The following is a 26,220-nucleotide window of genomic DNA, read 5'->3' on the forward strand; positions in this document are numbered from 1 at the left end:
AGCGGTGGCGGCGGCCGAGCGCCGGGAGGGAGGGGAGAGCGGGTCACGACGCTGCCGGGGCGGGGATAACCCCTCACGTGGAGCAGATGAAAGGGCCGCGGCGCGACGGCCGGGGGAGCCGAGCGGAGCCTGCGACCCACAAAGCCGTCGCTGCTGCCGCTGCAGCTGCCGCCGCCGCCGCCGCCGCCGCCGCCGCCGCCGCGATGGGGCCGTGAAGCGTCCGCCCGCGCTCGGTCCTTCACCGGCCCGCGACTATGCCCGGCCGCGCCCGCCCTCCGCGCCCTCCCGCCGCAGGACCATGAGGCCGCGCTCGGGCGGGCGCCCAGGGGCCCCGGGCCGCCGCCGCCGCCGCCTGCGCCGCCGCCCCCGCGGCCCCCGTGGCCGTCGCCTGCCGCCACCGCCGCCGCTGCCGCTGCTGCTCGGGTTGCTGCTGGCGGCCGCGGGGCCCGGCGCGGCGCGGGCCAAGGAGACGGCGTTCGTGGAGGTGGTGCTGTTCGAGTCGAGCCCGAGCGGCGACTACACCACCTACACCACCGGCCTCACGGGCCGCTTCTCGCGGGCCGGGGCCACGCTCAGCGCCGAGGGCGAGATCGTGCAGGTAGCTGCCCGCCGCCGCGGCCACAAGATGGCTCCGGGGGCTGCGCCCGCCGACCCCGCCGCGGGCTGGCTGGAGGGCGGGAGCAGCGGCGGGGAGGCCGGCGGCATCGTGCCCGGGCTGGCGGGACGGCGGGACGGCGGGACGGCGGGACGCGGCCTCCGGGGAGCTGCAGCGGGGGGCGATCGCCCGTGGTGGGGGGGGGGTAGGAAAAGGGAGGAGGGATCGAGCCCCTGGGGGCCCCCCGCGTGGGAAGGGGACGGTGGTGCATTTCTGTCCGTCCCAGGTGGAAGTCCCGAGAACTACCTGTTGAGTGCCAGCTTGGCAGAGGCAAGGGTTGAAAGACGGGGTGGCTTGTGTGTTGCAAGGTCGCAGGCTTTTGCTTCTTGCCTCCATCCATCCGTGCGTGCTGGGCTGGGGAGCAGCGGCTAGGTTTGTCTAAGCGTGGTGGCGGTGGGGGGGTGGAGCTGCACGCCATCAGGTTCTGTAACCTGGAACCTGCTGCCAGCCCTACCTGGGCGCTGAGCCACTCCGGCGGGGCTCTGGACACGCAAGCCAAGCAGCAGGGCAGAGGAAGAGGGGGAGATGGCCACCGAGTGGGGGTCGGGGGTGCCCTGGAGTGGCGGTGGAAAGCGCTGCGTGCCTCAGATTACAGAGGATGGGAGGGAGACCGCTGCCCGCCCCTGGGCCAAGGACTAACGCGGAGGCCTGCAGATCGCGAGCCAGGGTCGCTCCGTGACAAGACAGGGCCTCCACCTTGCTCCAAATCATAGAGGCTGCATTCCAGCTAGGGAGAGCTGTGCCCACTCTTTGCAGGAGGGACTCTCAACCGAAGCCCGTGCGGATGGCTAGCTGGGTAATTTCCCGCTCCCTTGGCCATGATTTTATCAACTTGTTAGAGCCGGCCAGCGCGCTTGTGGCTGGTGGTAGGCGCGCCTCCAGTGGGGGTGATTTGAAATGGTTGGCTTGTCTTGGAACCTTTCAGGGTGGTAGGGTGGCTGCAGGGCCTAACGTTTTGGGCCTTTTGCGCTTTACTCTTGGGTGGATTATGAAGAGCAGGGCACTGCGTGGAAAGATTCCCTAGCAGTCCTGAGTGTAGGTAGCCTCCTTTTCCCTTCTGTGGTGCGGATCAGGAGCCCTGAGTGGACAGGATAGGGAGCGGTGCAGCCAGGCCCCTTAGAGGTGTGTCCTTGCCAAGCTGGAGGTACCTGCGCCCACGATTAATCAGGCTTGCCTTACAGAGCTCTTATTTCCATCTTCACCCTCTGCCTGGTGAACAGAAGGTGATCCAGTTCTGAGATCACAGACGCGTTTCCTCCGTACAGTGTTCTTAGAGTCTTTTACATAGGGGCCTTAAGACACTTTGCAGAAGAGTCCTAAGCATTTCTCTTGCAGTCTTGAGAGCAGTCGCATCTTGTACCTGTGATTCCTTGTCTCTCTTTGGGGCTTTTGCTCTGTTCTGATGGCTTTACAAATGTTTGATTTACAGCCCTCCGTGGAGGGGGGGGAATCGATGTTTTAACGTGGTACTTTGGAAGGCACTTTTTTTTGAAGGAGACTTTTGAAGTTTGGGATTTTTATCTGCAGTGTTTTAACTTGTACTTTCTCCAGGGTGGTTTGTCTGCTGAGCTATCCATTATGAGTAGAGCTGGGCTGTGGAGATAATCTCGGGTTCCCCATTTAATACAAAATTAGCACTTTAAACACACCATTTGTAACTATTTTATCCTTGTGAGCAGAGAGATAATGTGTGATTTTGGCAGAAGGAATCTATTCTCTTTTGAAACTTTTTGAAGTGCTTATCTAACTCTTTTGTAGTTCTTTAGCTTAGCCAAAAAAAAAAAAAATTAAGTCAACAATTGCTAAGGAGAGAAAAATGACTTAAATGGTATTTAGTAAGTTTGCCTGTTAAGCAATCACTAATGGGTGTCCTTAATTCCCTTATAACTGTTTTATCTGAGCAGTCTGAACAGTGGTTCCTCAGTGCTCTTCATATCTTCAGTAACTGTCTTGTGGTGGCCAACGTATTGAACGCTGTCCACCGATGGCTTTCAGAGCTGTGTGTGCACAAAAGCTGGCGTGCTCTTGATGGTGTTTTGAATAGTGCCTACTTGAAGGACCTGTGGTGACCCCTGTCTACCAGCCCTGAAGAAGTTTCTGTAAGGAAATTTGTGTGTGTGTGTGTGTGTGCATATGTGATGAAAGAGAAGAAACAAATTGATATTTAGCGTGCGATTAGTCGTATTTTCTAAGTACTGTCATTGAACTTTGAAAACTGTCTTAAAAACTGCCTGATTTGCCATTGAATGTTTTATGGTCCTCAGTGTTTATTTTTTGATAAAGCTACATAGTAGCACTGTAGCGATGCTTTGTTACTTCCAGCCAGGTGTAGTAATATTGTTCTTCACTGAGAGGAGAAAAATCCTGTTTGAAATTTCCTCTCCTTTGAGAATTCTAAGATAATAAATTGGTTTGTATTACTGATACTTTTCTTTTCCTGTTATCCGCCAGTGAAAGTATGTGTGCATATGTTTCTACAGTAGCTACCTTAGCGGAGTCTGTGCTAATTCTGCTCAGTCATTTGCATAGGTTAAGGTGTGGGGACCCTGGTTGACTGTGTGTCTGTGGATGTGTGTGTATGGGGAGTCACCAAGAACTTTGATTCTCATCTTGTGTATTTTAGGCTTAAATAACTACCCCAAGGTCACCAGTGTAGTCCGTATGAAGAAAGTGTCTTTTATTTTTTTAATGTATATAGACAGTGTGATACATATATATATATAGAGAGAGGGCTGGTGGAGTGGCTCAAGTGGTAGAGCGCTTGTCTAGAGAGAGAGACAGGTAGATATATCTGTGAAAGCTTTGGCGAATATAATATGAGCGTATGAAATCTGTATTAATTACTTTTATTATCGATTCACGTAGCATTATAGCTCATTTGCATGTAAGAGGGTCAGGCCTTACAGCGAGTGCTGGAGGAATGAATTACATTTCCCAGTAGTTCTGAAGTGTGGAACTTACAAGGGGTTTGAGACATATTGATACATATTTCATCTTTGAACCAACTTGTTGCTGTTAATGAGATCATTATCTGCAATTTACACTTGACTGTGCAACCCACATGGCTGGTGATGTTAAATAAAAGTCCGATTAAACACTGGCTAGTGGTATGTGGATTGGTTAAACAAACAAAGAAAATTTGCATTGCTAGAGATGAAAGATTGTTTTAAAGTGGAAATGCATTTTTCCCCTCTTTGAAGTCAAATATTTGGAAACGCTTGAGAAATTCATTTGAAGACGGAATGGGGATGATAGGTTCTGTGTAACTTTGCAGTCATTCTGGATCCTAGGTTAAAGGTTAAATAGACTTGAAGCTGAGAACATTAGGACTAAGATGATTCTTTCAGCTCTTAGGGGTGTGAGGAGAACCGGGTGGAGGGTTAGAAAGGCTGACGAAGGTCCTTAGAGCCTCTGTTCACTAAAAGTATCACAGAGAATAATTTTAGGAAGCTAATTCCTCTTCCTTGTTTTCCTGTCAGTGCATTTTGGCAGTTTAGCATTTGATCACACACTTTCTTTTCATCTCCATTTTAAGTTAACTTAACAGGCCTGCCTCTAAAAATTGACTGGGCCTAATAGGACAATTGCATGCTGACAGCTGACCTCGATTTACAGATGGGGTTCCTAAAGGTCCTGTCAGATGGGCCCATAAGTTAAAACCAAACATTCAATATGGGAAAAAATTAGGACTGCAATTTGTGACCTTATGAATTCCTAGGGGCCCTAGTTTTTGTCGTGTACTCAGATGTCATGGGAGTTCTGAGGAGGGATGAAAGTGGGAGTGGGAGATAAGCGTGGGGGGAAGTCAGTGGGGGCTTCTTCCACGTAGGAGACTTCTGTGTGCCTGCCTCCATGCCAAGCAGGCCACATGTTTGTGCATCTCATGCTGAGGTTAGTACAGAATTAGCAACGCTGTTAGCCCATTGTGCAGAGGAGGAGACTGAGGGTGAGAGAGGTGAGTTCGCTTCTCTAGCCTTATGCAGCCAGCAAACAAGAAACCTGGATTGAAACCCAGGTCCGTCTGATAGTGACATTCACTGGGAAAGGAATACACTTTCACTACACTGAGCAGGTCTTCTCTAGAGTGAGAACGAGCTCTTTGTTATGTTTTTGTTCAATAAATTCATCCTGGTTAGGATATACTAAAAAATTTTTTTGTAGTGCTGGTGTTTGAACTCAGGGCCTAGGCAAGTGTTCTACCACTTGAGCCACAACTCCAGCCCACTAATCTAATTTTTTTTTTTTTTTTGGTGGTTCTGGGGTTTGAACTCAGGGCCTCATGCTTGCTAGGCAGGCACTCTTACAGCTTGAGGCAGTCCACCAGTCCTTTTTTTGTGCTGGGTGTTTTTTTGAGATAGGGTCTTGGGAACTATTTGCCCAGGCTGGCTTCGAGCCACGATCTTCCTTATTTCTGCCTCCTGAGTAGCTAGATTACAAGTGTGAGCCACCGGCGCCTGGCTGCCGTAGGAGTTCTTAACCTGTGGGTCACTCATTTGCAGAGGTGGTCCACAAGCCTCTGAACTGCACCTACATTCTTGTGAATGGGCGTGTCTGTTTCCACCTTTCCTCTGGGCTGGTTCTGTCATGCTTCTCTCTCAAGAGGCACAGAGACGCTCCCGTCGTCGGCCTGTCATTGCTCAGTCCGGTCCTGTGCAGCTCAGGCAGGCAATAGTTGAGAGAAGAAGTCTGCAGGGTCGCACCTGTCCAGGGAGCGTACTCACCACACCCTGCATCGCAGCATCCTTCAAGTGTCCACGGTCTCTCGTGGATAAATGACATTCCTTCCCACCTGGGGTTTCCCACACAGTGGAGCCCTTCGATGTAATGAGTTAACTCTCCCCAGTCCGTACATCTCCTGCTAGTTAGGTGTTAGCCTTGGGAGAAGTCACAAAATAGTCAGAAAAAAGAATTTCTGCCTTGAGATAAAGTGCAAGAAGAAAGGATCTGTTCTGCTTTGGTTTTTGGTGGGGCTGGGGTTTGAACTCAGGGCTTCGTCTTACAAAGCAGACACTTCACTGCTGGAGCCACTGTCTCCAGCCCAAGAAGACAGGATTTGAATGAAGGATTTGCGATGGCAGAGTGCAAATGTGTTCCTCTCCAGCATTCATTGAGAAAGGAAGTGGACGTCTGTGGGTGTTGAACTGCCTTAAGAGCAGCTGGTCACACCATCCCTCGTGGACCCACCCCCAGGGGACAGGGTGACTGCTTTGTTGGTTTTGTCCTTGAGTCCATCCCTGGGAGCCCTGTGTCTGCTACTGATCAGGCTCTTGATATTTGCTGAATGAATGAGAAATTCAGAGTGGATATCAGGTAGACAGTGGGTTTAGATTAATTAAAGACAGCAACTTAATTTGGCCTGGCTAATTCATTCCAGGATATCTTTTCCTTTTTAATTGTTTTTTTCCCAAAGCTAGCTTGGTTAGAGGAAAAGGAAGGTCCTCTCTGGTTCCCTTATTGTAGTACCAGGTTGGATGAGAATGATCTGTGTGGGTGTGAGGGTTCCATGGCAGGGTACCTGGCATTTTAAAAGTCTGAAGGTGTCCTGTTCCTAATAAAACGCTGTAGTGAGAAAACCTAATGGGACAACTGTAACTGTTGTGGCAGGACAGACGCTTGAGATCCTAGTGTCCTCGGGGGTAACTGTAAGGTCTTGGCATTCAGAGTCATCGTTAACCTGTGAAGAGCTTTTGGCTTACGGCGTTTCCCTCTGGAGATTGTGGATTTGTAGTTCATGACAAAAGTGATATTTAAACACACCTTTGTAATCCAAAGAACTGGATGCAGCCCTTTACTGTGTTGGATAAGGAGAAGTTAGAGAGGTAAGGTGCCTTGCCTGGGGACAACCCACAATTAATATTCAGGCCCCTGACTCCAGGCTTGGTTCTTTCATGTTCTCCCTGGCTGCACCTGAGCAGAGCGCCCCAGGAAGGACTGGATGCAGAAGCCTGCCTTATGGGCAGGTGTATAATTGAGGAAAGACAGACCTTCTTCACTCACATATTGAGATTAAGTGGTTGCTTTTCTCCTGTAATTAATTTAGATTTTGAGCCTTTTAGTCTTCCTGCTTGTCAGAGCCTGTCAGAGCTCTTAAAGACAGTCACCAGTGAAGCTGATTGTGGTGGCATATGCCTGTAATCCCAGTGACTCAGGAGGCTGAGACAGGATGATCACTTGAGTTCCAGAGCAGCCTGGAAAACAGCAAGGCTCCATCTCAAAAAAGAGCAGCCTGGAAAACAGCAAGGCTCCATCTCAAAAAAAGCTACTAATAGCTGGGCACTGGTGCTTATGCCTGTAATCCCAGCCACTCAGGAGGCGGAGATCAGAAGGATCTCGGGTTGAGGCCAGCATAGGCAAATAGTTTATGAGACCCTATCTCGAAAATACCTAACACAAAAAGGGCTGGTGGAATGGCTCAAGTTGTAGGATCTGAGTTCAAACCCCAGTACCCACAAAAAACCAAAACTAAACAAACCCAGACAGTACCAATGATCGAGTGCTGCACTGTGTGCCAGATTTGGGCACAGTGCTTTGCTCTCATTTAATGCACAAGGTAGATGGCTTTTACCAGGTTGTCAGATGAAGAAGCCATCTGACCAAGTGGGTAGTAGAGCTGAGATTCAAAGCCAGGTCTGACTGGTTTTAAGACTTTCTTTTGTGGTACTGGGGTTTGAACTCAGGGCCTTTGCTTGCTAGGCAGGCACTCTCTCACACTTCCAGTCCTTTTTGCTTTAGGTTATTTTTCATAGTCTCTCTTTCTTGCCTAGGCTGGCTTGGGACTGCGATTCTCCTATCTCTACCTCCCATACCTGGGGTTACAGGTATGCATCACCATACTCAGCTTGTTATTTGAGATGGGGGTCTCACTAACTTTTTGCCTGGGCTGTCCTTGAACTGCTGTCCTCCTGGTCTCTGCCTCCTGAGAAGCTGGATTACAGATGTGCGCCATCATGCCTGGCCTGACAGTTCTGTTTTCACACAACTCTTTCACTTGGCACTTTCTTGTGATGGGTTTTGTGAAATGATGGTGGAACTCAGAGTTGGGTTTAAACCTGGAACAGCTGACCAAGAAGTGAGTTTATAACTTCAACTGAGAAGACCCCTTTCCCTTCTAGAGATTTCTTTCCCTCCTGCTCTCCTCCTTCCCTGACTCCCTCCTTTTTTTAATCACAGAAAGTTCATTCCAACTTGTTTTTTCCACTAAGAGCCAGGCTGCCAAGTTTGGGCAGAAGGGCCAGTGAGCTGAAGTATCTAGCTATCGCTTGATGGCACTTCCGTTGTTTTTGGCTATTGGGAAAGTGAACCGACTGAAGTCTCCTTCCTGTGGCTGACTTTCCAGGGCCATTCCGGACTGCCTGGCTGTCCCCACAGAGCTCCCGCCCCACGTCCACTGCCTTTCTTCCCTCGCACAGGCTGCATGTTCCCTGACTGCTGATTCAGTGATGAGAAGTAGAGGCCAAAGCTGTGGCTCCAGAGTCCTTCCACTGGCAGGCACCCAGTGGTGCCCTCTCTTCGCTGTGCCTGCCTGGGCGCAGCTGGGAACGTGGATCAGTAAGACCCAGTCCTTGTCTGCAAGCAGCTCCATGCAGGGGGTCCGAGAGCAAGCACACAGTCACCTGACTCTGGGACATGTCCCATCCCGCAGGACACAGCCTATAGGATACTGATGAACCCTCGGGAGGGGGAACTTGGGCCTGGTGCTGAGTCTGGGCTGGGAAGCCCATTGTGTGTCACCACCCAGCTTGTGGAGTTAAGCAGCCTGGCCTTTCCAGCTCTTTCTGCCTACTCTGAGGTTAAAGTTGATAACCCCTTCTGGAGACCATGCCTTTGTACCTGTCACACTGATCAGCAGGAGGGAATGAGTGCAGCTCTTTGTTCTGTTTGTAGCTTGAACTAGATGCTTTAAAATCTGATTTGCAGCAGCTCTCTTGACTCATGTTAGTGTGGAGGGAATAAGGTTAGCCGGCCCATTGTGGTTCGGAGGAGAGCATTTTATTTTTATTACTCTTAAGATGTGTCGTAAGAGCTGATATTAGTCCCCTTCTTTTCCCAGCAGCCAGTGAGATAGGGTTGTTTAGAAACTGGAGGTGAGAGGTGATTTGGTGAAAATAAACTTTAATGACACTGAAAGTTTGATGAGAAAATGTTGGAAGGAAGCCTTCGGGCCTCCCGAGGCAGAAGCTGCTCCGTTTTGAAACTAAAAGAGTAAGGATGGTTTAGCTTTCAGTGCGGCAAGATCCCAGCCTGTGCTGTAAGAGCTTGATTAAAACTTGATTTTTAACTTGAACTTTAGTTAATTTGAGTATACTAATTCATCAGCAGGCAATTATTCAGTTCCTCCCATGGATACGGTCCAGAGGAAAAAAAGAAGCTTTATTTATTTTTAGTTTATTTTGTGGTGGTACTGGGGATTGAACTCACTTGCTGGGCAGGCTCTCTACTGATTGACCCTCTCCGCCAGCCCAGATAAGTGGCTTTTATGCATCTGTGGTACAGTCTGTACATTTTAAGCATCCATCCAATTAGCCTCACTTTAAAGGGAAACTGAGGCTGAGAGTTTAAGTAAGCTTCTGAAGGCTGCAGAGCTGGGATTGAATTTGGGTCTTCTGAAGGCAAAGCTCACCACTGCCCCTCCTGCCTGAGGACCCAGGTGTCTTTGGTGAGATGAGGCAAAAACATTAGAATAAATTCCTTTACTGTAGTCAGGGCCCAGACTTCTCTTTAAAAAAAATCACCTGGAACTTTTTTGAGACAGGATGTCACTCTGTGGTCCAGGCTGGCCTGGAACTTGAGATCCTCCTGCCTCTGCCTCCTGTGGGCTAGGATTACAAGTGTGTGCTATCACTCCCTGCTGTTACTCTTTTTTTTTTTTTAATTATAGTAATGACACAGCTTTATTATACAATACTTGAAAAATACAGAAAAATGTGAAAAAGAAAATCTTAGTATGTGTTAGCCTTTTGCGTTTTTGGAAGCTGTTTTTATTTTCTTCTATATGAGCTTATTGGATTTTAAAGAAAACTGGAAAAGCCTTGTGTGGTGTTTATAACCCTTCGCCCACCGTGAGTATTTTCCTGTTCCGTTTTTATCCTGTTATCATGCCGTGAGGAGCCCCCTTTCCGTGCTTCTCATTTCCTCAGGATTTCTACGTTAGAGTGATTTCAACATGCTGAATGTCCTTGCTACACACTGTGCAGAAAGGTGGCTCTAGCTTCTATATCCCCAGAAGGCCAGCACACGTCTCTCAGTGTTGCCTGTTCACCATGGGTAATATCTGTTTCCTTAAAAAAAAAAACAAAACCAAAAAACCCCAAACTTGATAAAGTGAAAGTCATTTGATAAATAGTGAGTCCAGGTTCTTTTCTGTGTCAGGAGAGCTCAGTTCTGCCTAGTTCTGCCAGGGGACCTGGGGTTCTGCCTGGTCACTTCACTAGAGGTGGTGTCTTTCGGAGCACCGTTCTGGAGCCAAAGGTGGAGTGTGCCCTGGGCAGTGGTGCAGAACCCCTGCGGACAGATGGCCGTGCTACAGGAGACGTGAGGGCGTGGAGCGCTGTGCGGTGGCACACTGTGGCACACTGCATGGTAGCAGGTTGTGCTCAGGAGCTCCGCTCCCCTGCTCTGTTCTGTCCCCTCTCTTCTCATTGAGCAGCTCTCTGCTTATGAAAAGCCTGACTTTGGCAGCCAAGTGAATCTGTCCTCCGATTCACTGTGACACTGCCAGTCATTGGTGGGCAGGATGCACAGAGAGCCAAGGAGCAGACCCTCGGGTGTGTCTACACAGCAGGTCCAGGTAAACGGCTTCTACAGATTTTGTTCCACTCCTGTGAAGTATCTAGAAACTCTATGCAGGTAAGTCAGCTCATGTTGAAAAACTTACAAGATCAGGTGACATTGGGTCCACATTCCTGTGTGACAGCAGCCTGCTGTGGTACAGGTACAGCATGGCGAGTCTCCCCTTCAGATGGGGTGTGACTCTCCGGGTCGCTAGTCTGTCACTGACCCGGGTCATTTCCCAGTGCCTGGCCCCACAGGCATTGCAGTTTGCCTTTGTTTCTATCTCTGAAGGTCCTGAAGTTGAACTCTTAGGCGGAGCTGATGAGTCTCCTTTGCGTCCCCGCCCGTCCTGCACGCCAGCTGGCTGTGGGTCTCATGAGCCTCATGTTAGGCTCTTGGCGAAGGCCAAACTGACCCTGCCGTGCAAGGCGCTCTCTTTACCTTAGTGCCGGTGCTTTGGTTTTCTCCTGGATTTCTTTTTCTTTTTTGGTGGCACTGGGGTTTGAACTCGGGCTTGGTACTTGCTAGGCAGGCACTTTACCACTTGAGCCATGCTCTTAGCCTTTTTGTTTTTGCTGTATTTATTTAGTTAGTTAGTTAGAACAGGGTCTCTAACTTTTGCTTGGGCTGGCCCATATTGTGATCATCCTATTTATGGCCTCCCATATGCAGCCAGGACTATGGCATGTACTTCTGTGCCCAGCCTGTTGATTGAGATGAGTTCTCTCTAACTTTTTGCCTGGGCTGCCCTTTTGAACCATGATTCTCCCAATTTCCACCTCCCAAGTAGCTGGGAGCTACTTGCCTGGCCCTCTGTTGGATTTTTTTTCTTTTTGGCTGTACTGGGCTTTAAACTCAGGGCCTCACACTTGCTAGGCAGGTGCTTTTACCACTTGAGCCACTCCACCAACCCTTTTTTGTGATGGGGTTTTTCAAGATAGGGTCTCTCGAGAACTAATTGCCTGGACTGGCTTCAAACCATGATCCTTCTTATCTCTGCCTCCTGAGTAGCTAGGATAATGGTGTGAGCCACTGGTGCACGGCCTTCTTACTTTCCTTTATTATGAAAATATTCTTGGAGCTGAAGGGCACCTTGGAAATGGAGTGATTCAGCTGTGTTTTCATAGTGAGGGGATTGTGAGCAAGAGCCTCCGGCCTCCGGTCATAGGAAAAGCTGGGATTAGAACTTGGGTCTTGAGACTCCCTGATGGTGGTCTTTGTAGGACAGCATCCCACTCAGACAAGCACTTAGATGAGCCTGGTGCTTTCGGGTCCTGATGCGCTTTCACTTTTATGGTCTTCATCTCCTCTGGGAGGGCATTTTGCCCCAGAATGCTGCCTTCCATTAAGGCGGTCCTGCACCATTCTTGGCACAATGCTTTTCATGGTGCTAATTGCATATGTTTCCTTAAATGCACTTGACATTTTGTGTTTGATGTCTTTATGCGATCTTTTTTTTTTTTTTTAATATCACTTGGCATCTTTTCAGAAAGTGCCTCTGTCTTGGAGTAGGTGGTGAGCAGACAGCTAATGACATGTGAGTAATGTCGCTAGCTTGACTTGCAAAGCTGTTTCAAAATTTAAGTCAAGTTACCTTGTGGCTGAGTCAAAGGCAAATGGTGGTGTCACCGATGACGCTGGTCTGGCTGGCTCTGGCCCTATGTTGCCTAAGCCATTTCCGTCTCTTAATTTCTGTCGGCTCTTTCCTTTCCCACCAGATTCATCTTTCTAAAGTGACCTTTGATCACATCAGTCCCTTGATCAAAATCTTAAATGACATCTGTTGTTACTACTGAGGTCACTACTGAGTCTCTCATCATTGCCTCTGGGACATGGGTCTGTGTTCCCGTCGTTGTTCCCTGCCTGAGTGGTGCTGGACGTTCGTTGTGGTGTGCCTTTGCTTTTGCTTGTCCTCGTGCTGCCTCCACATTCCTGATCCACATTTCTGCTCTCTGCTCTTGACCGTCTGCTAGCTCCCCCACCTGTAGCCAAACTTCCAGTCCTTCCCGTCACGTGTTCCCTAGGTCTTTGGGATAGCCTAGGGAAGGGGTGTTGGTGTGGCCAGAAAAAGACTTAGCTCTTCGAGGAAGAACTTTCTATGATTGTAGCAACTCTTCATAAGCAGTGTTTTAACATGGGTGTGCCCAAAGATTACTGCAGAGACTTGGAACGGACCAGAATCCCAAAATAACTTCACCTTGCCAGGTGTGGTGGTTCACGTCTGTAATCTCCGCACTTGGGAAGTGGAAGCAGGAGGATCTTGAGTTCAAGGCCAGCCTGAGCTACATAGGAAATTTGAGACCAGCCTGGACTACAGAGCAATACCCTGTCTCAAAAAAAATTAAACCAAAGCAAAACGAAAATGACTTTGCCTGTGTTGTCCCAGAGATCTGGAGAAGCGAGTCTGGTCAGGGGAGGGCACTGTCTGCTTCCTGGCAGCCTGGTGTCTGACTGATTGATCTGGGCTTGCTGATCAGAGCATGCCTGACTGCAGACTTTCAGGGAGGTTTTATTTAAACTCATATGACATCGTGGTGTCACTGTTTGGAGTAGCAGATGTTACAAGTAGCTCGTGAATGACCTGCCAGAAACAGCTGGATGTGAGTCCTTACCTAAATTTGTGGCATACTGCTCCCCCAAAACTTTTCTCTCCTTTGGAAGCTCTGGTACAGGACTTACACTTGTTTGAGGAGCTGGGTGGAAAGCAGAGTTTTAAAGGACCAAATAGTGTTTCTAGAGACAACAGGCTGTGCAAGAAAGAATTTTAGACTTCAGTTTAGTGAACATTTCATTTTCTGCACTATGGGTCCATTGTAAACATTCGGAAAATTATCGCTTAGTTGTACCAGGTTGAGGTTTTTTTTTTTTTTTTGCTCTTTTTCTGGGATGTTGTAGATAGGGACCTTCAGGAATATTCCAGAATCTATCCACGAGGTGTTGTATTTCACTTGTGCTGCCTTTTCACGGCATGTCCACTCCAGAAATGTTACAGTGCCTATAATAAATGTCACTGTCATTCGAGGTGTTAAATGAACACACTTTGGGTTTAAGCTTCTAGGCCGGGTGGGCGAGTTCAAGTTCCAGTGGCCGTGGTCATTTTTGCGTTTCCTGACTCTCGTGTTTAGATTTGCAGTCTCAACATTGCATCACTGTAGGTTTTCACATTTAATGACTATTTACGTTGAGCTGAGTTCTGTGCGAGTGCGGTGGTTCTCACTTGATTGTAGCTCGCCGTGCGCTGTGGCCAGGGTTGCCCTGCAGACACCAGAGTTGGCACGCGTCTCAGCATGTCAGGCCCCAACGGATGTGGTTAGGGACCACGGTGACTGGTGCCTTGGTTGCTATGTCAACCTTGTTTTTGGAAGGGAGAGACTTTAAAACAGCCATGGGATGGGGGCAGAATAGTTTTGGCTATTGCAGGCAAAATTCTTTCCTGTAGGTGTCCCCGAAAGGGGATGTAGAAAACACTAGGATTCTTAGCGTGTCCTAGGTAGCGTTAAGTAATTTTCTTTCACAAGCCTGTTTTAATTGTCCCTTTTGCAAACCTGGAGAAGTCACATGGTGGGATTTTCATGTGTGTATGTCATCCCTACGTGCTGTCTCTTAATATTACAAATCTCTCACCTCCCAATTCTGCCAGCATTCCTTGCCCTCTGGTAGCTCTAACCTAGTGCTGGCTGAGTGGGGGTGGGGAGTAGGGAGAAGGAGGAGAGCAGGAGAAAGGTTGGGTGGGGGCGGCGTCCCTTCCCAGCTCCTTATTTTCATCTCTCCCTTTTTCTCCATCCTGAGAGGACTTTCCTTACTCTCCTTTTTTGTTTTTGGTGGTACTGGGGTTGAGCTCAGGGCCTGGCACCTCTAACCACTTGTTTGAGCCATACCTCCAACCCTGCCCCTTTCTCATATGCCACAGTGACCGGGTTGTAGGGCCTATCATCTATAACTAGGACTGCCCTCTTGCAAACTTTGGCAGGTGAAGTGTGCTATTCACCCCTGGTAAATGGTGTCCTGTGGGACAGCATCACTGAATACAGCGAATGTCAGAAAGGGAATTGATCAGACCTAGGAGGCCAGGTGGAACCCCACGGTGCATTGTGGGATGGGACCTGTGGGTGCTGGCCGGACCTCTGGAGGTTGCAGGCTGTGCAGGTTCAGCAGCCCGGGCTGCCTGGTGGTGTGGAGTGCATGCCCTCGGCCTCATCGGCCACAGAAGCAAAGCCCCCAGCTTCTTTGAATGGAAACTCTATTTCAGAAGAGGGAGTCTGACCACAAATGTAATCTTTACTTGCTGATACAGTCAGCTGACACTTTCCATTAGAATGAAACTTCCTTCCCAAAGGGCCTCTGTGCAAATTACAAAAAGCTGTCCTTTCTTGAGATACCTGATTCCTGTCTTTGGTCTAGAATGGGGACAGGAGTGAACAGCATCCCGTAGAGTTGTGCAGTGCATGAACTTGGTGACCTCAAGGTGCTCCTTCCTCTCCCTGTTGGCCCGTATGGCACCTGTCTCTAAGTGGTTCCCTCTTCTTCAATGCTTCCCCTCAGCAATCTGCGTTGCTGTTTCTGATTTCTGAGGTCCCTTTCTAGAATATTGGGAGCCATGTTACAATAGTGAGTAGAGTCAGGAAACAGGGCCGTGGCTTCTTGGTGCCTGCTCTTTAAGATGAGCAGATCGGGGCGTGGGGTCCTCAAACTTTGGGTAACTTATAGTGTAATGGATAGTCCTTTTTTTGAGGTAGAAGTGGCACCATAATTTTATGGGAGAAAATACAACACATTCCTAATTACCAACTTTAAGTCAACTTTTCGACTGCAACCTGACTGGCAATAAGTTCTCTTTAGTCCTTAGAACTCCACTGTTAGCCAGCCGTACCTGAGAGGACTTGGGACACTTGTTGACAGGCATTGATTGACATGGATGGCTGTCAGGAGTATTTTCCACCTTTGCTGTGCAGACCCCCACAGTTTGCCAGGTTCCTTCAGGCATGCTCCGAGCTCTGCAAAACGCAGTTCTGGGCGTCCTTTGATGGTGGGTGAGGTAGCAGCGCGCCTTGCCTGGAGCCAAGCTGCCCGTTTGCATCCTGACAGGTGACCTGCTGTGGAGGGGGCTTTGCCTCTCTGAATCTGTTTCCTCACCTGTACCATGGAGGTCAGCCTCTGGGACTTGTGGAGGCGGTCATGCGTGTCATTAACAGCATGCCACAATGAAGAAAACACCACACATGATTGCATGGTGCTCCCTATATACACCTGACATTTATGTTGTGGGCCCATCCCGCCTCCCTCCAGCAAGATCATTGGCCAGCCCTTGAGCTCTGTCACTTTGGCACGTTTTCTTTCTCTCTCAGCTGGACAGGAACTCCAAGTCTGGTGTGTTTCTAGGTCAGCCTGCCTGTTGTCCCTGAACCACGTGGACTGCCTGCACGTGGTCAAGGCTGCTCTGGCTGGGAAGCAGGGGCGTTGACTGTGCTCTGGTTCTGGCCAGGGCACGTGGAATGCTGTGATACGCTCGAAGGCCACACTCTGGGGGCTAAGTATGTGACAAGCACAAATGCCTTCAGGCGCGTGGTTTAATCCAGTGTGAGGTTTTGCCAAGGCAAATACTGTAGTAATCTCCCCCCATTAGATAATTAGATGCATTACTTTTTCTAAAAATGGGAAAGATTGGAGTGCATTTGGGGTTCTCCTTGAATGGAAGAGGTGACGAAGAAGACTTCCTTCTCACAAATTCCTGAAACCGAATGGTGGGAAGGCCAGCGTGGGCTTTCTCCAAGGGCCTCCTTGTCTTCCTTCTTCAAGGCCAAAGAAAGGGTCTGGTGTCCTGATGGAATGTTCCTGACTGAGCCTTGTCTTGACTTCCTTGAGATTCTGATCAGAATGGGTGACTTCCGTTAGTGACCTTGAGTGTGCCTGGGAGGCTCAGCTGTAATATCTTATATGGCTTGTGAGCAAGTGGGTGAGGTCAGTAGGGCTTCCCACCAGACACCCTGCATCGCTCCTCAAAGTGTCTTGAGGGAGTTTGCCCCATCACAGGGTCACAGGTGGAGTGCGCGTGGGATTGGAAAGGGGGTTTATTCTCACCCGAACTAGAAAACAAAATGCCTGTGAGGGGCAACAGCCTGCCTGGCCTCCCTGCAGAAGCAGCTCCTGGTTACTCCTGCCTCTTCGCAGGGCCCCTGCCTGTAAGTTCGAGCTGACCTGTTGGGACTTATCAGCTTTGAAGTCCGAAGGTGCTACTTTAGTGCTGTGCTTTCACGTTGCAGGTTCCAAGACCAACTTAACTAGGTTCTGGAGGGAGCTGACTTTACGACATTCTTAAGAGCACGGGCAATCTTGAAAGAGTTAAACTCTAATTAGCTCATTCCTAAGGTATTTAATGCCCTTATTAAAACGCAACTGCTTGTTCACTTTTTTCTTTAGTGAATCAGATTTCTTGAGGAGCTGAGCCCTCGCTTCTCAGATCACAGGCTCACATGTTGGAGCTGGCAGTGCTAGAGGCTAGTTCCTATCTGTGTGACAGCATTTTTAATTTAACAGGACCGCCTTTGATGTTCCCAAATATTTATAGGGAGCTTTAGATCATTTCAGTGTGTGCTTTCTTTTTCTTTTCTTCTCTCTCTGTCTTTTTTTTTTTTTTTTTAACTGGAGCAAAAGTTCTTCCTCGTGCAGCAGCCTTCCTTTTATCCTGTTGGTTTATTTTTGTTTCCTTTGCAGCATTGGCGAAGGCTCTGGCTGTATTCACACATGTGAAGCTGAATCTTCTTGTGGCCTTTTTGGTGAAGTCCACCCCTCTGTACCATTCTGCCTACTCAAGGTTGACTTTCTTCTGTTTGTCCCTCAACTTTCTAGAAACTGAGTTATTTTCTGGTTTGGCTTGAGAATCTTTCTGGCTGACCTGAAAGTTTTCAGAGCAGTGTGGTGATCCGGACAGTGTGTGTGTGTATGTGTGTGTGTGAAGGTGGCTCTTTATAGATGACCAGGCAGTAGTGTCCTGCCTTGCTTGCCTGTGTTGTCCTGGCCTCAGCAGGTTATGACTTGCAAAGTACTGTGGCCTGATACTGTTGCACTGGGGTAGGAAATTCAGATAGACAACCCTTGATCGTTGCAGGCTTGTTCCATTTTGCTCTGCCGGACTTCTTGGATGAAAGAATCAAAGACTTTGGTCTCAGGGATTGGAAAACCAGGGCCTCAGTGCAGACCTGTTAAGCCAGTGAGAAAAAGAAGGAAACTTTGTACCAATTAAAACCAATGACAACAGAGGACAGTGGTTTCTGCAGCCTGGGCTCACGGTAAACATTCTGCTTGTGAAACCGAGTTATTGAACCCTTGCCTGCTATTGCTTACCTGGCCCTGGCAAGCAGAAGCCTGGGACATTTCATGACTTCCTCCACCACTGCTGTACCTCCTATTACATGGAAACCTTGTGAGGCTGAAGGTCACATAGGCATTTGATGAAATGTTTGAATGAATGGATACTGTGTGTTAAAGACTGTCCTTGGGACTTTGCGCTGTTTGTGTCCCTAGAGCCTCAGGAGGACACTAAAGTGCACAGAGGTCCAATACAGCTGGTGAATGAAGAAGCTGGCTAGAGCTCAGGACTGTGTTTACAGCCTTACCTTAAAGTAGTTTGAGCAAGTAAATCCAATGGCAGTGTGCTAATCTTTCACAGCTAAAAAATTCTCTTGAGGCTAAAATCTCCTGTGTGTTGGATTCTGAGAGTTCAGAGCTGACCAGGCTCTTGCCATACTAGGGGCACAGGGGTGGAGAGCCCAGCCTTGCAGCCAGACGGGCTTATGTTTACATCCTGGCTCTGCCACTGCCAGATGTGTGACCTTGGCCAGGTCATCCAGCGTTTCTGAGCTTCTGTTTTGTCACCTGTAGGATGGATCAGTTAGCTTGTACCCCCAAAGAATTAATGAAGTTTAAGTGAAATAATAGCTGAGGAATCCAGTGAATGCTTAACTTGTGGTGTCATCAGTGACTGGCGCTATTACCAATTGTCACCCTCAAGGAGTTCCTAGTCGAGGAGAAGACAGCTTGGCGGCTGCGGATGTTGGTACACAGCAGGGACCAGGGCAGTGGCCCTGGCTGGGACTGTGACAAGTCTTCTTTCAGCAGATGTCTATTGAGTGCTCACTCTGTGTGGGCTGGGGCATGTTGAATCACACTTGTCCTGTGTGTGTCCACCTCCCCACCCCACCTGCATTTCCCATTTCCTCTCTTAGGGAAGTGTGAGCTAAAATACTAACTGCTACCTGGAGAAAGAGAGACTTTCTGGAGTCATTTTCACATAAAACCCCAAGGTGCCAAATAGCACAGCCACAATCCATTTGGCCAGCTTATCTTGTGTGGCCTTGTGCTATCTTCAACTGTCACTTTAATCTTATCTAATTTCCCCTAATTTTTCTGGTCTCTTCTACACGAGAACTTTACGTTCCTTGAGAACATACTAGCAGCTTCCCAAGGGAGCAGGTGGTGACCGTTTTGTTCTGCACAGAGCCCAGATGGTGTCCGTGCCTTCTCATGGTCCAGTCCCGTGGGGATCTGTTGATAAGATTTTGCTTTGATTTGGTTCTCCAACCCTGTGCCATGTTCGGATTCGATTACTGGCACTGTAGTTTTTTTCTGTGCAGGGTTTCATTGTCTCCATCATTGGTTATGTTGAAACCTAAGTCCCATCTGTGTACCCCCCAACGCCTCTGAAGGCAATAGAACTTTTTCTCTGCCCACACTGCATGGTCTCAAGTGGATAGCAGCACACTTTCACTTATTGAATTGATTGAGTACATGTTTAATCTAGAATAAAAGACAACTGAAAAGCAATTGTTACTGTCTTCATATACTTAAGAACCCAAAGAAGCCGTTCTCTGAAATAGATTTCAGGTCATTTCTATGTCTTTCCTTTTGAGAGCTTTCAGCAGTTCTCAAAATACACTGTTACTTTGGAGCTAAGAAGAAGCCCTAACTACATTGTAAAATTTGTGTTATTTTTTGATTTGGCTCTGTTTGGAGAGGTCCTTGGGGTTGATCACTTCTATTCAACTTTGATATGCACTATGTTTAATTTCACATCACAATTAGCTTCTGTTCAGCTCCAACGATTAAACACTTGGCTCAGAAGAAGGCTAAATGGCAGGTCATGTCCACTGGTTAATTGAAGATGAAGGGAAGGGCAGCATTCTTTCAAAAGGATGGTCTACAACTCTCGGCACTTCCTTACCTTCTCTTGGGCCTGGTGCATGGCAATCAATGGTATCTGGGAAACAAAGCTGAAATAGTGTTGCATAGTGTGGGAGCCTCCTGGAGGGGTGCATGGGAATCACTAACCAGCAAAATTTGGACAGAGGGAAGTCCCAGAGGGTTGAATTAGTCCTACTGGGACCTGTATGTAGTAACGTTTGCATTTTCTGATGATACTTACAGAGCATTAGTTTGTCCCATGTCACATGAGGCATGTCCTATCTCGGCCTCCCTTTTGGCTAGCAAAACAGGAACAGAAGCAAAATCCTTTCTGCACTGGTTCTCTTCCTCCAGGCTTAGCTGGGACATGTGTTCAGTTGGATGCAATTTGTTTTTGCCAAAGCAAAGGGAAAGCCTGCATCAATGATGCCGTGATAGGACCTGTGTGCTCCTTCTGGGTCTTTGAGACTGGTGATTAGATTTGCCTGGGTGTGGAGCAAAGGCGCTCCAGGTCTAGTAGAGACATTGTCCTCAGGAGAGGGCCTGGGTTCTCCTGGGGCTTTTAGGCATACTGTGTGAAGGTGCTCTTTTGATTTTTGATCTCTTCAAAGCTCTGAAGCCCTTCCTGGTCTTAACTCTGTGTTGTCACCTACGGGGAACTTGCTCTTTGGAAGTGGGCAGCATGAAGCCCACAGCTTCAAGCCTGGACCTTTCCTAGGGGCTTCGTGCTGGGCTTGTTTACGAACCTTCCGTGGACTCTTCTTCCATGTAGATTAGGCTGATTTTCAGAGAGAATCATCAAACCAAAACTTGCCCTTGCAGGTATAGAATGATTATGCAAGTCCGGTCTGTACGCTTATGTTCCTAGAGCGTAGTTCAGGGAAGAGAAGAAAGCACCTTCCTTAGCCCACACGCTTTCCTCATTTGTGCGACGAGTTTGATGAAATCTGATTCGTATCTGGGAGCCTCAATTTGTCCGTTAGACTTTGGATCTGAAAGATAGTTAGAAAGGAGGGCGAGGTCACCTAATGCTTTCTCCTTGTGGAGGGAAGCAAGTCCCGAGCCCGCCTCATTAGTACCCCTGGGTAAAGGTGAGGAAGGCTGCACTAGGCTTTGATGTTTCAAGGTGTGCCTGGCCTTGCTGTGCTTGTCCAAGCTCCAGCCCTAACGCTCCCTTTTCTTGGAGAGGGTTTGACTGATTTGGGTTTGCCCTTTTCTGAGTAGTGCTCACAGAGCCACTGCTGGCCTCAAGAGCTCTTGAGTATACGTTAAGGTGGACTTATGGGCCTTGGGAAAGACAGGATGCATTCCTGTCTTTCTAGGAGAGAGTGCCTAGAAATCAGAGAAGGATCCTGCTGGGCCCCCAGCCACTTTCTTAAGGAAGTTTTGATTTGCCCCTGCTGGCATTTTTTTTTTTTTTTTTTTTTTTTGCTGAAACCCAGGCACCCAGTATGGCTTCTTCCAGTTTGTGTGGATTGGGAGGCGCCTGGCCTGGAATGTGCTCTCGGCAGTGGAGAGGAAGAGGCTGTGTGAGGCCTGAGCTGTTTTCTGGTCTGTGGCTGAAGTGGGCCTAAGGAGAGCCAGCTTCCCCGAACCTCTGTGAGCTGGGTGTGTGGGTCCTTGGGTAAAACGACACTTGAGGGTGGGGTGAGGGGAGTCTGTAGAGGTGGGGAGAAGTATTGGGAAGTAGAGGGCGAGTAAGGGATGGGTGGCTCGCATGCCAGGGAAAGGTGTTTGTGACTTTATCTGGGGCCCCCACGGCCAGAATACTGATGACTTCTGTGTGCGGTTGGAGTTCTGATGACAGAGTCGCCCTTCTGCTCCCCGTTCTCCAGAGGCGCAATTTGCAGTTTTAACAGTCACCTAACGGCAGCTCACTTGGGGGCGTTCCACAGCAGCCATTCCTCATGGGAACAGCTCGGAATGTAAGGGAGTAGATGACATTCTAGTGACAGCCTCCAATTCACTTTATTAAAGATAAATAAATCACATGCCAACTTTGGCCTTTAACTGTTATTTGTAACAAATTACTCTCCACTCATACACCCAACTGTTCATGACACCTTGGGGGGAAATTGCTGTTGCGGCATTTGACCTTGCCTAGGCACTTTTTTTCTGGGTTTTTGAAGACTATATCACAAGTGTGTAGAAACTTCCGGGGAACAGTTGAGCAGCTGCCTTCCACATTCTGCCCCCACCCTTCACTTTGGGCAGCCTGGTGAGTGGCCTGGGCTCCAGCAGCGTGCTCTGTCCTGAGCCAGGTCACTTAGGATTGGCCAATAGAGCGATAGGTTGCTATGGACATTCTTCTGGTTATTGACAGGCCTTACTGTGGCTTCTCCCAAATGAATGAGGAATATATTTTCCTAAATGCAGTCAGTGAGCCCAGTGAGCCACACTAGGATCGACTGTGTTTGTTTACAAATTATGTAAGAGAAGGGCCCGGCCATTAAATTCTTCTGAGCCAGAATTCCTACTCCTCTTCAAAGTTGTAATCAAACTAAACAAACACTTTCCACAGGAACTCACTCCCGCTGTAGAAACAGGAGCAGATGCTCCTGGGAGGCCTTCACCAACTCTGGAACGTTCAAAGTAGAAATATGTAACCAAGGTGAAGTTCCAGAAACATTGCTTGCTCTAGCCAGAACCAAAGCACGTGTCAGCTTTTTTATTTAGGGTGAGAGGTGCAGAATGAACTGGGCCAGTCCAGGCAGAATTTTCTTTAGAATGTTTAATGTTGGGTTTTCATCTTACCCTGCTCCTCGGACTGTTCTTACATTCCTTGTGACCTTCATTCCTCCTGCTTATTTTTTTTTTAATCTTGATCCTTATCTCTTGTCTTTTAGCTATGCTGGATTACAGCTGGGGATCTACTAGGCGCCCTCTCTTACCAGACCACTTCATGATTGCTCTGTGTCCCTAAGAAAGATGGCAACTCTAGCAAGACCCTCTGGGGAGGGAGGCTGAGACTAGGACATTTGCCACTCCTTAGTTCTTTCTGGGATAGACAAAGACCCTGCAGGCTCAAGGACACAACTTTCAAGAATTTCTAGGACCTCAGGGACACCTGGATTTAAAATACCTTTAGACTTTCTAAAGCCATGTGCAGATTTCTTGGGAGTATGTCCAAGATGAGCTTTTCTCAAGCTGTCCTGCAGAATGTTTCATTGCAAGAGGGTTCCATGGTGAACTAACTTTGAGAAATGGTGTTCACCCTAGCAATGTATGGCAGTGAACGAATGGCTCTGAGAAACCCTACTGAAGAGAAATCCTTTATTCTATTTAATCTGACATTTCCCAGATAGAGCTCCTTTCTCTCAAAAGACCCAGGGGACTGGGGTGAGGTTCTGCTGTGAAATCCAGTATCAGGTTGGTTTAGTCTGTGCTTGTTCAGTTGGTGTCCTGTTGGGTTATGAAAGAAGTAAGCCACAACTGTGTTAACTTCCACTTAAAGGCCTTGGGATGTAAAGAGTCATCACCACCTAGAATGGCCTGGACCCCTTTCAGCCATGACAGGACATGTCTTTCATTTCAGCTCAGCAGATCTGTGAGTGAGTAGGCTATAAGGAGGTGTGGTATTGAAAAACCAAGAGTCTGTGCCTCTCAAGAAGGATTTAATTTCTGCTGGGATGGGAAGAGTCACAAAAGAGTCAAACAGTATTACCATGCAAGGACGTTTGAAATAGCCCCAAAGTGACCCCAGTCCCATGTGGCTGATCTTGCGGCATTTTAGCAGGTGGGGGCAGTGGGAAGCAGAGAGCAGACTGTGTTGTGAATTTACTTAGCTCTTTGCAAGTTGAATCAAATGCAAGGCAGGACTTCTGGAAGGAGATTGCTCTCTGACTGATCTGCAGGCCTCCTCTGCTGGTTTACATCCTGGATTTGGGGTGGCCATGCTCCCCAGTTCTGACTCTTAGGCTGTGAGTTTGGCTGCCTGGCTTTGGGAGCCTGCTGCTTTGGAGATGCTGGGCTGAGTCGAATGAAGTTGCACTTCAAGACTTATCCACCTGCTAAATGTGTGACAGATGACTGTCACTGGTAGGTAGGAAGAATAAAGGACCTGAGTTCAGCTGAGATAGCCCCTGAGGTGCGAAGAGGAAACTGAGATGAGTTTAAATTCTTCTCCAGGTCTGTGTCATATTTCAGAGCATTGTTGTAGGGCTTTAAAAAAATACTTTAAAAATTGGAATTGGCCTACCGATGGCTATCTGGGCAGTTGAGTTCTTTCTCTCTCACCTGGGGCGTCCAGTTTTTTGCCTCTGCTTTTGATGAGGCCCCAGGCCTGCTTTTATGCTGAGGGCAGGGCTCAGTTTCTCTTTAGTGTCTGCCGCTCCCCTTCCCCCATTGAGGAGGCATTTCTTTTTCCTGACTGTTAGAAAACTCTGGATTCTGCTGAACCAAACTTCTTGGTTCCAGTGTTGCCTTCTAGTATGTTTGTGTTAATTTGGCAAATTAACAGTTCCGGAGGCTGGAAGTCCAGGATGAAGGTCACAGCAGGGTTGATTTCTTTTGGGCCTTCTCGCTGTCTGATGGAATGGTAGTCCTCTTAGGCTTTCACAGTCTCCTGTCAGGAACTGTGTCCAGATTGCCTCTTCTAAAGACAGCAGTTGTAGTGGATCAGGACCTCTTTTAACCTGGTCCCCTCTGTAAGACATCATCTCCAAAGTGTCACATGCTGAGGCACTGGGGATCAGGACTTCACCATATCAGCTTTTGAGAGACACAACTCAGCCCATAAATGGAACCACTGAAGCACGATGTTTCGTCAGACACCTGAAGCCATGATCCTCTTCCTTCCCCCACAGGAGGAAAAGCAGTGAGGCTGTCTTCTTGCGGCGTTCTCTCTCTGTGCATGGGGATGGCCTTACCCTCACTCCATCATCACCTTGAGTCTGCACTTGCTTCAGCTTAGGAAGGGCTTTGGATTCCCTGTGACGCTCCAGAGGGAGCTCACTCTGATGCCCGCCACTGCAAACCATTTGGATAATTCCCGAAAAAAACTTAAATGTATTTATCTTCATTCTCATGTTATTGTTGTATGGGAGATACATCTTAGTTAAATTTGCCCCTCCATCATTCTCTTTATCCCCAGTGCCCCTCTGAAAAGTCATCCTGCAAAGTTTCGGTAGCAGCTGTCACCTTCAGTTTTGCCTGAATGTGTGTGACCATTGACACATGAGTGCACACACATGCACACACACACACCCTCCATGAATTTAGTGCTAACTACTAGGCTTTTTTTTTTTTTTTTTTTTCAGTACTGGGGCTTGAACTCAGGGCCTACATCTTGAGCCACTCCACCAGCCCTTTCTTGTGATAGGTTTCTCCAGATAGGGTCTTGCAGAACTGTTGCTCAGGCTGGCTTCGAGCCTCCATCCTCCTGATCTCTGCCTCCTGAGTAGCTAGGATGAGGCAGGCTAGGTTAGGGAGTCTGGGGCTGCTCCCACTCTTGGCTCAAGGGCTCTTCACCCTCACCCACAGGTGAGAGGAGCCAGGTGATGACGTAATGTCTCCCCACCTCCAAGTTCAAGATGGTATAAAAACAACCTACCAAGAGACCCTAACTCTTCTTCTTCTTCCCTTTGTGGGAAAAGGGAAGAACGGGGGACTCCCTTCCCTCAATAAAGCTATCCTACCTCACCTCATCCACGTGCTCTGCTTGGCTTTTTCCCTTTGGAGCACAAAAACCAGGATCTTCTGATCACAGACTGCATCAGCGCCAGTAACAGGATTATAGGCATGAGCCACCGACACCGGCACTGCAAGGCTTTTGACTGCGGCAAAGCCTAAGTTCACTCACACTTTTCTCCTTCTCCATACTTGTTCAGTTTTAGGAAATCCAGTGGGAATAATCATTTCAATAGAGCAAGTGATTGTAAAGATTTTCTCTTTGTAAGTGTAATTGCTGTCTGGAGAGCCTGGAAGTCCATTGACTTAACTCATTGTAGATATACAGCCTTATACTAAGCTGTAGTGTAATTAGATTGAAATTATAAGGTATCTTCTTCATTTTTGGAAATTGTTTACTTTTTATTGCCTATCTTCTTCACTAGGAATTGAGTGTCAAAAGGGCTCTGCTTTGTTCTTTGTATTTTTTGTATTCAGCAGGGTGAAGTTCAGAAAAAAGTTTGTTGAATGACTAAACAAGTCACTTTGTGCTTATTTAATCAGGGGTGTCCTTTTGTGTCTTGGAGGTGGAAAAGCAGAAGAAAAGGTAGCTTTCCTTTTTTTGGTGAGGATGGAACCCTATCCCCATGATGGGCTCTCCCTGAGCTATACCCGGCCCCCATTTTGCCTTTTGCTGTTGAATTGTGGAGTTTCCCATGAAGAGCCCCTTGGTGCTGCCCATTCTCCTGCAGACTTGTGGTTTGTAAATCCTGACTGATAGTTTTGACAGCCTTTCTCCCTTTCCTGTGGTCTCTTTAGATGGAGTGCGACACTCTTGCAGTTCCTCTCTTTGAAGATGCTTTGACTATGCCGCCCAGGATTTCCAAATTGTAGCCTTCGATCCCCAGGGCCCTGGCCCACACAGCTGTTAGGCCCCCTCTGTTCTGGAGTCCTGACAACATTAAAAACACCAACTATTTATAGCATCCTTTTCAGCGTCTGGGGGTAAA

The 26,220-nt window shown here is 48.3% G+C and overlaps 1 protein-coding gene across 2 annotated transcripts in view; it reads left to right on the plus strand.

Annotated features, from left to right (window-relative positions):
- The first annotated feature begins 298 nt into the window (after positions 1 to 298).
- Positions 299 to 26,220, plus strand: part of LOC109691843 (E3 ubiquitin-protein ligase ZNRF3) — a 135,235-nt gene continuing 109,313 nt past the window's right edge. The window contains exon 1 of one of the 2 annotated variants that reach the window (XM_074060912.1): positions 299 to 598. In XM_074060912.1, coding sequence (XP_073917013.1) covers positions 299 to 598 — 300 coding nt within the window. Of the gene's footprint in view, positions 599 to 801; positions 1,452 to 26,220 lie in introns of those variants that run through there. The other variant, XM_074060913.1, reaches the window with a different exon arrangement.

This window comes from Castor canadensis, chromosome 18 (assembly GCF_047511655.1).
Source record: "Castor canadensis chromosome 18, mCasCan1.hap1v2, whole genome shotgun sequence".
NCBI classification, from domain to species: Eukaryota; Metazoa; Chordata; class Mammalia; order Rodentia; family Castoridae; genus Castor; species Castor canadensis.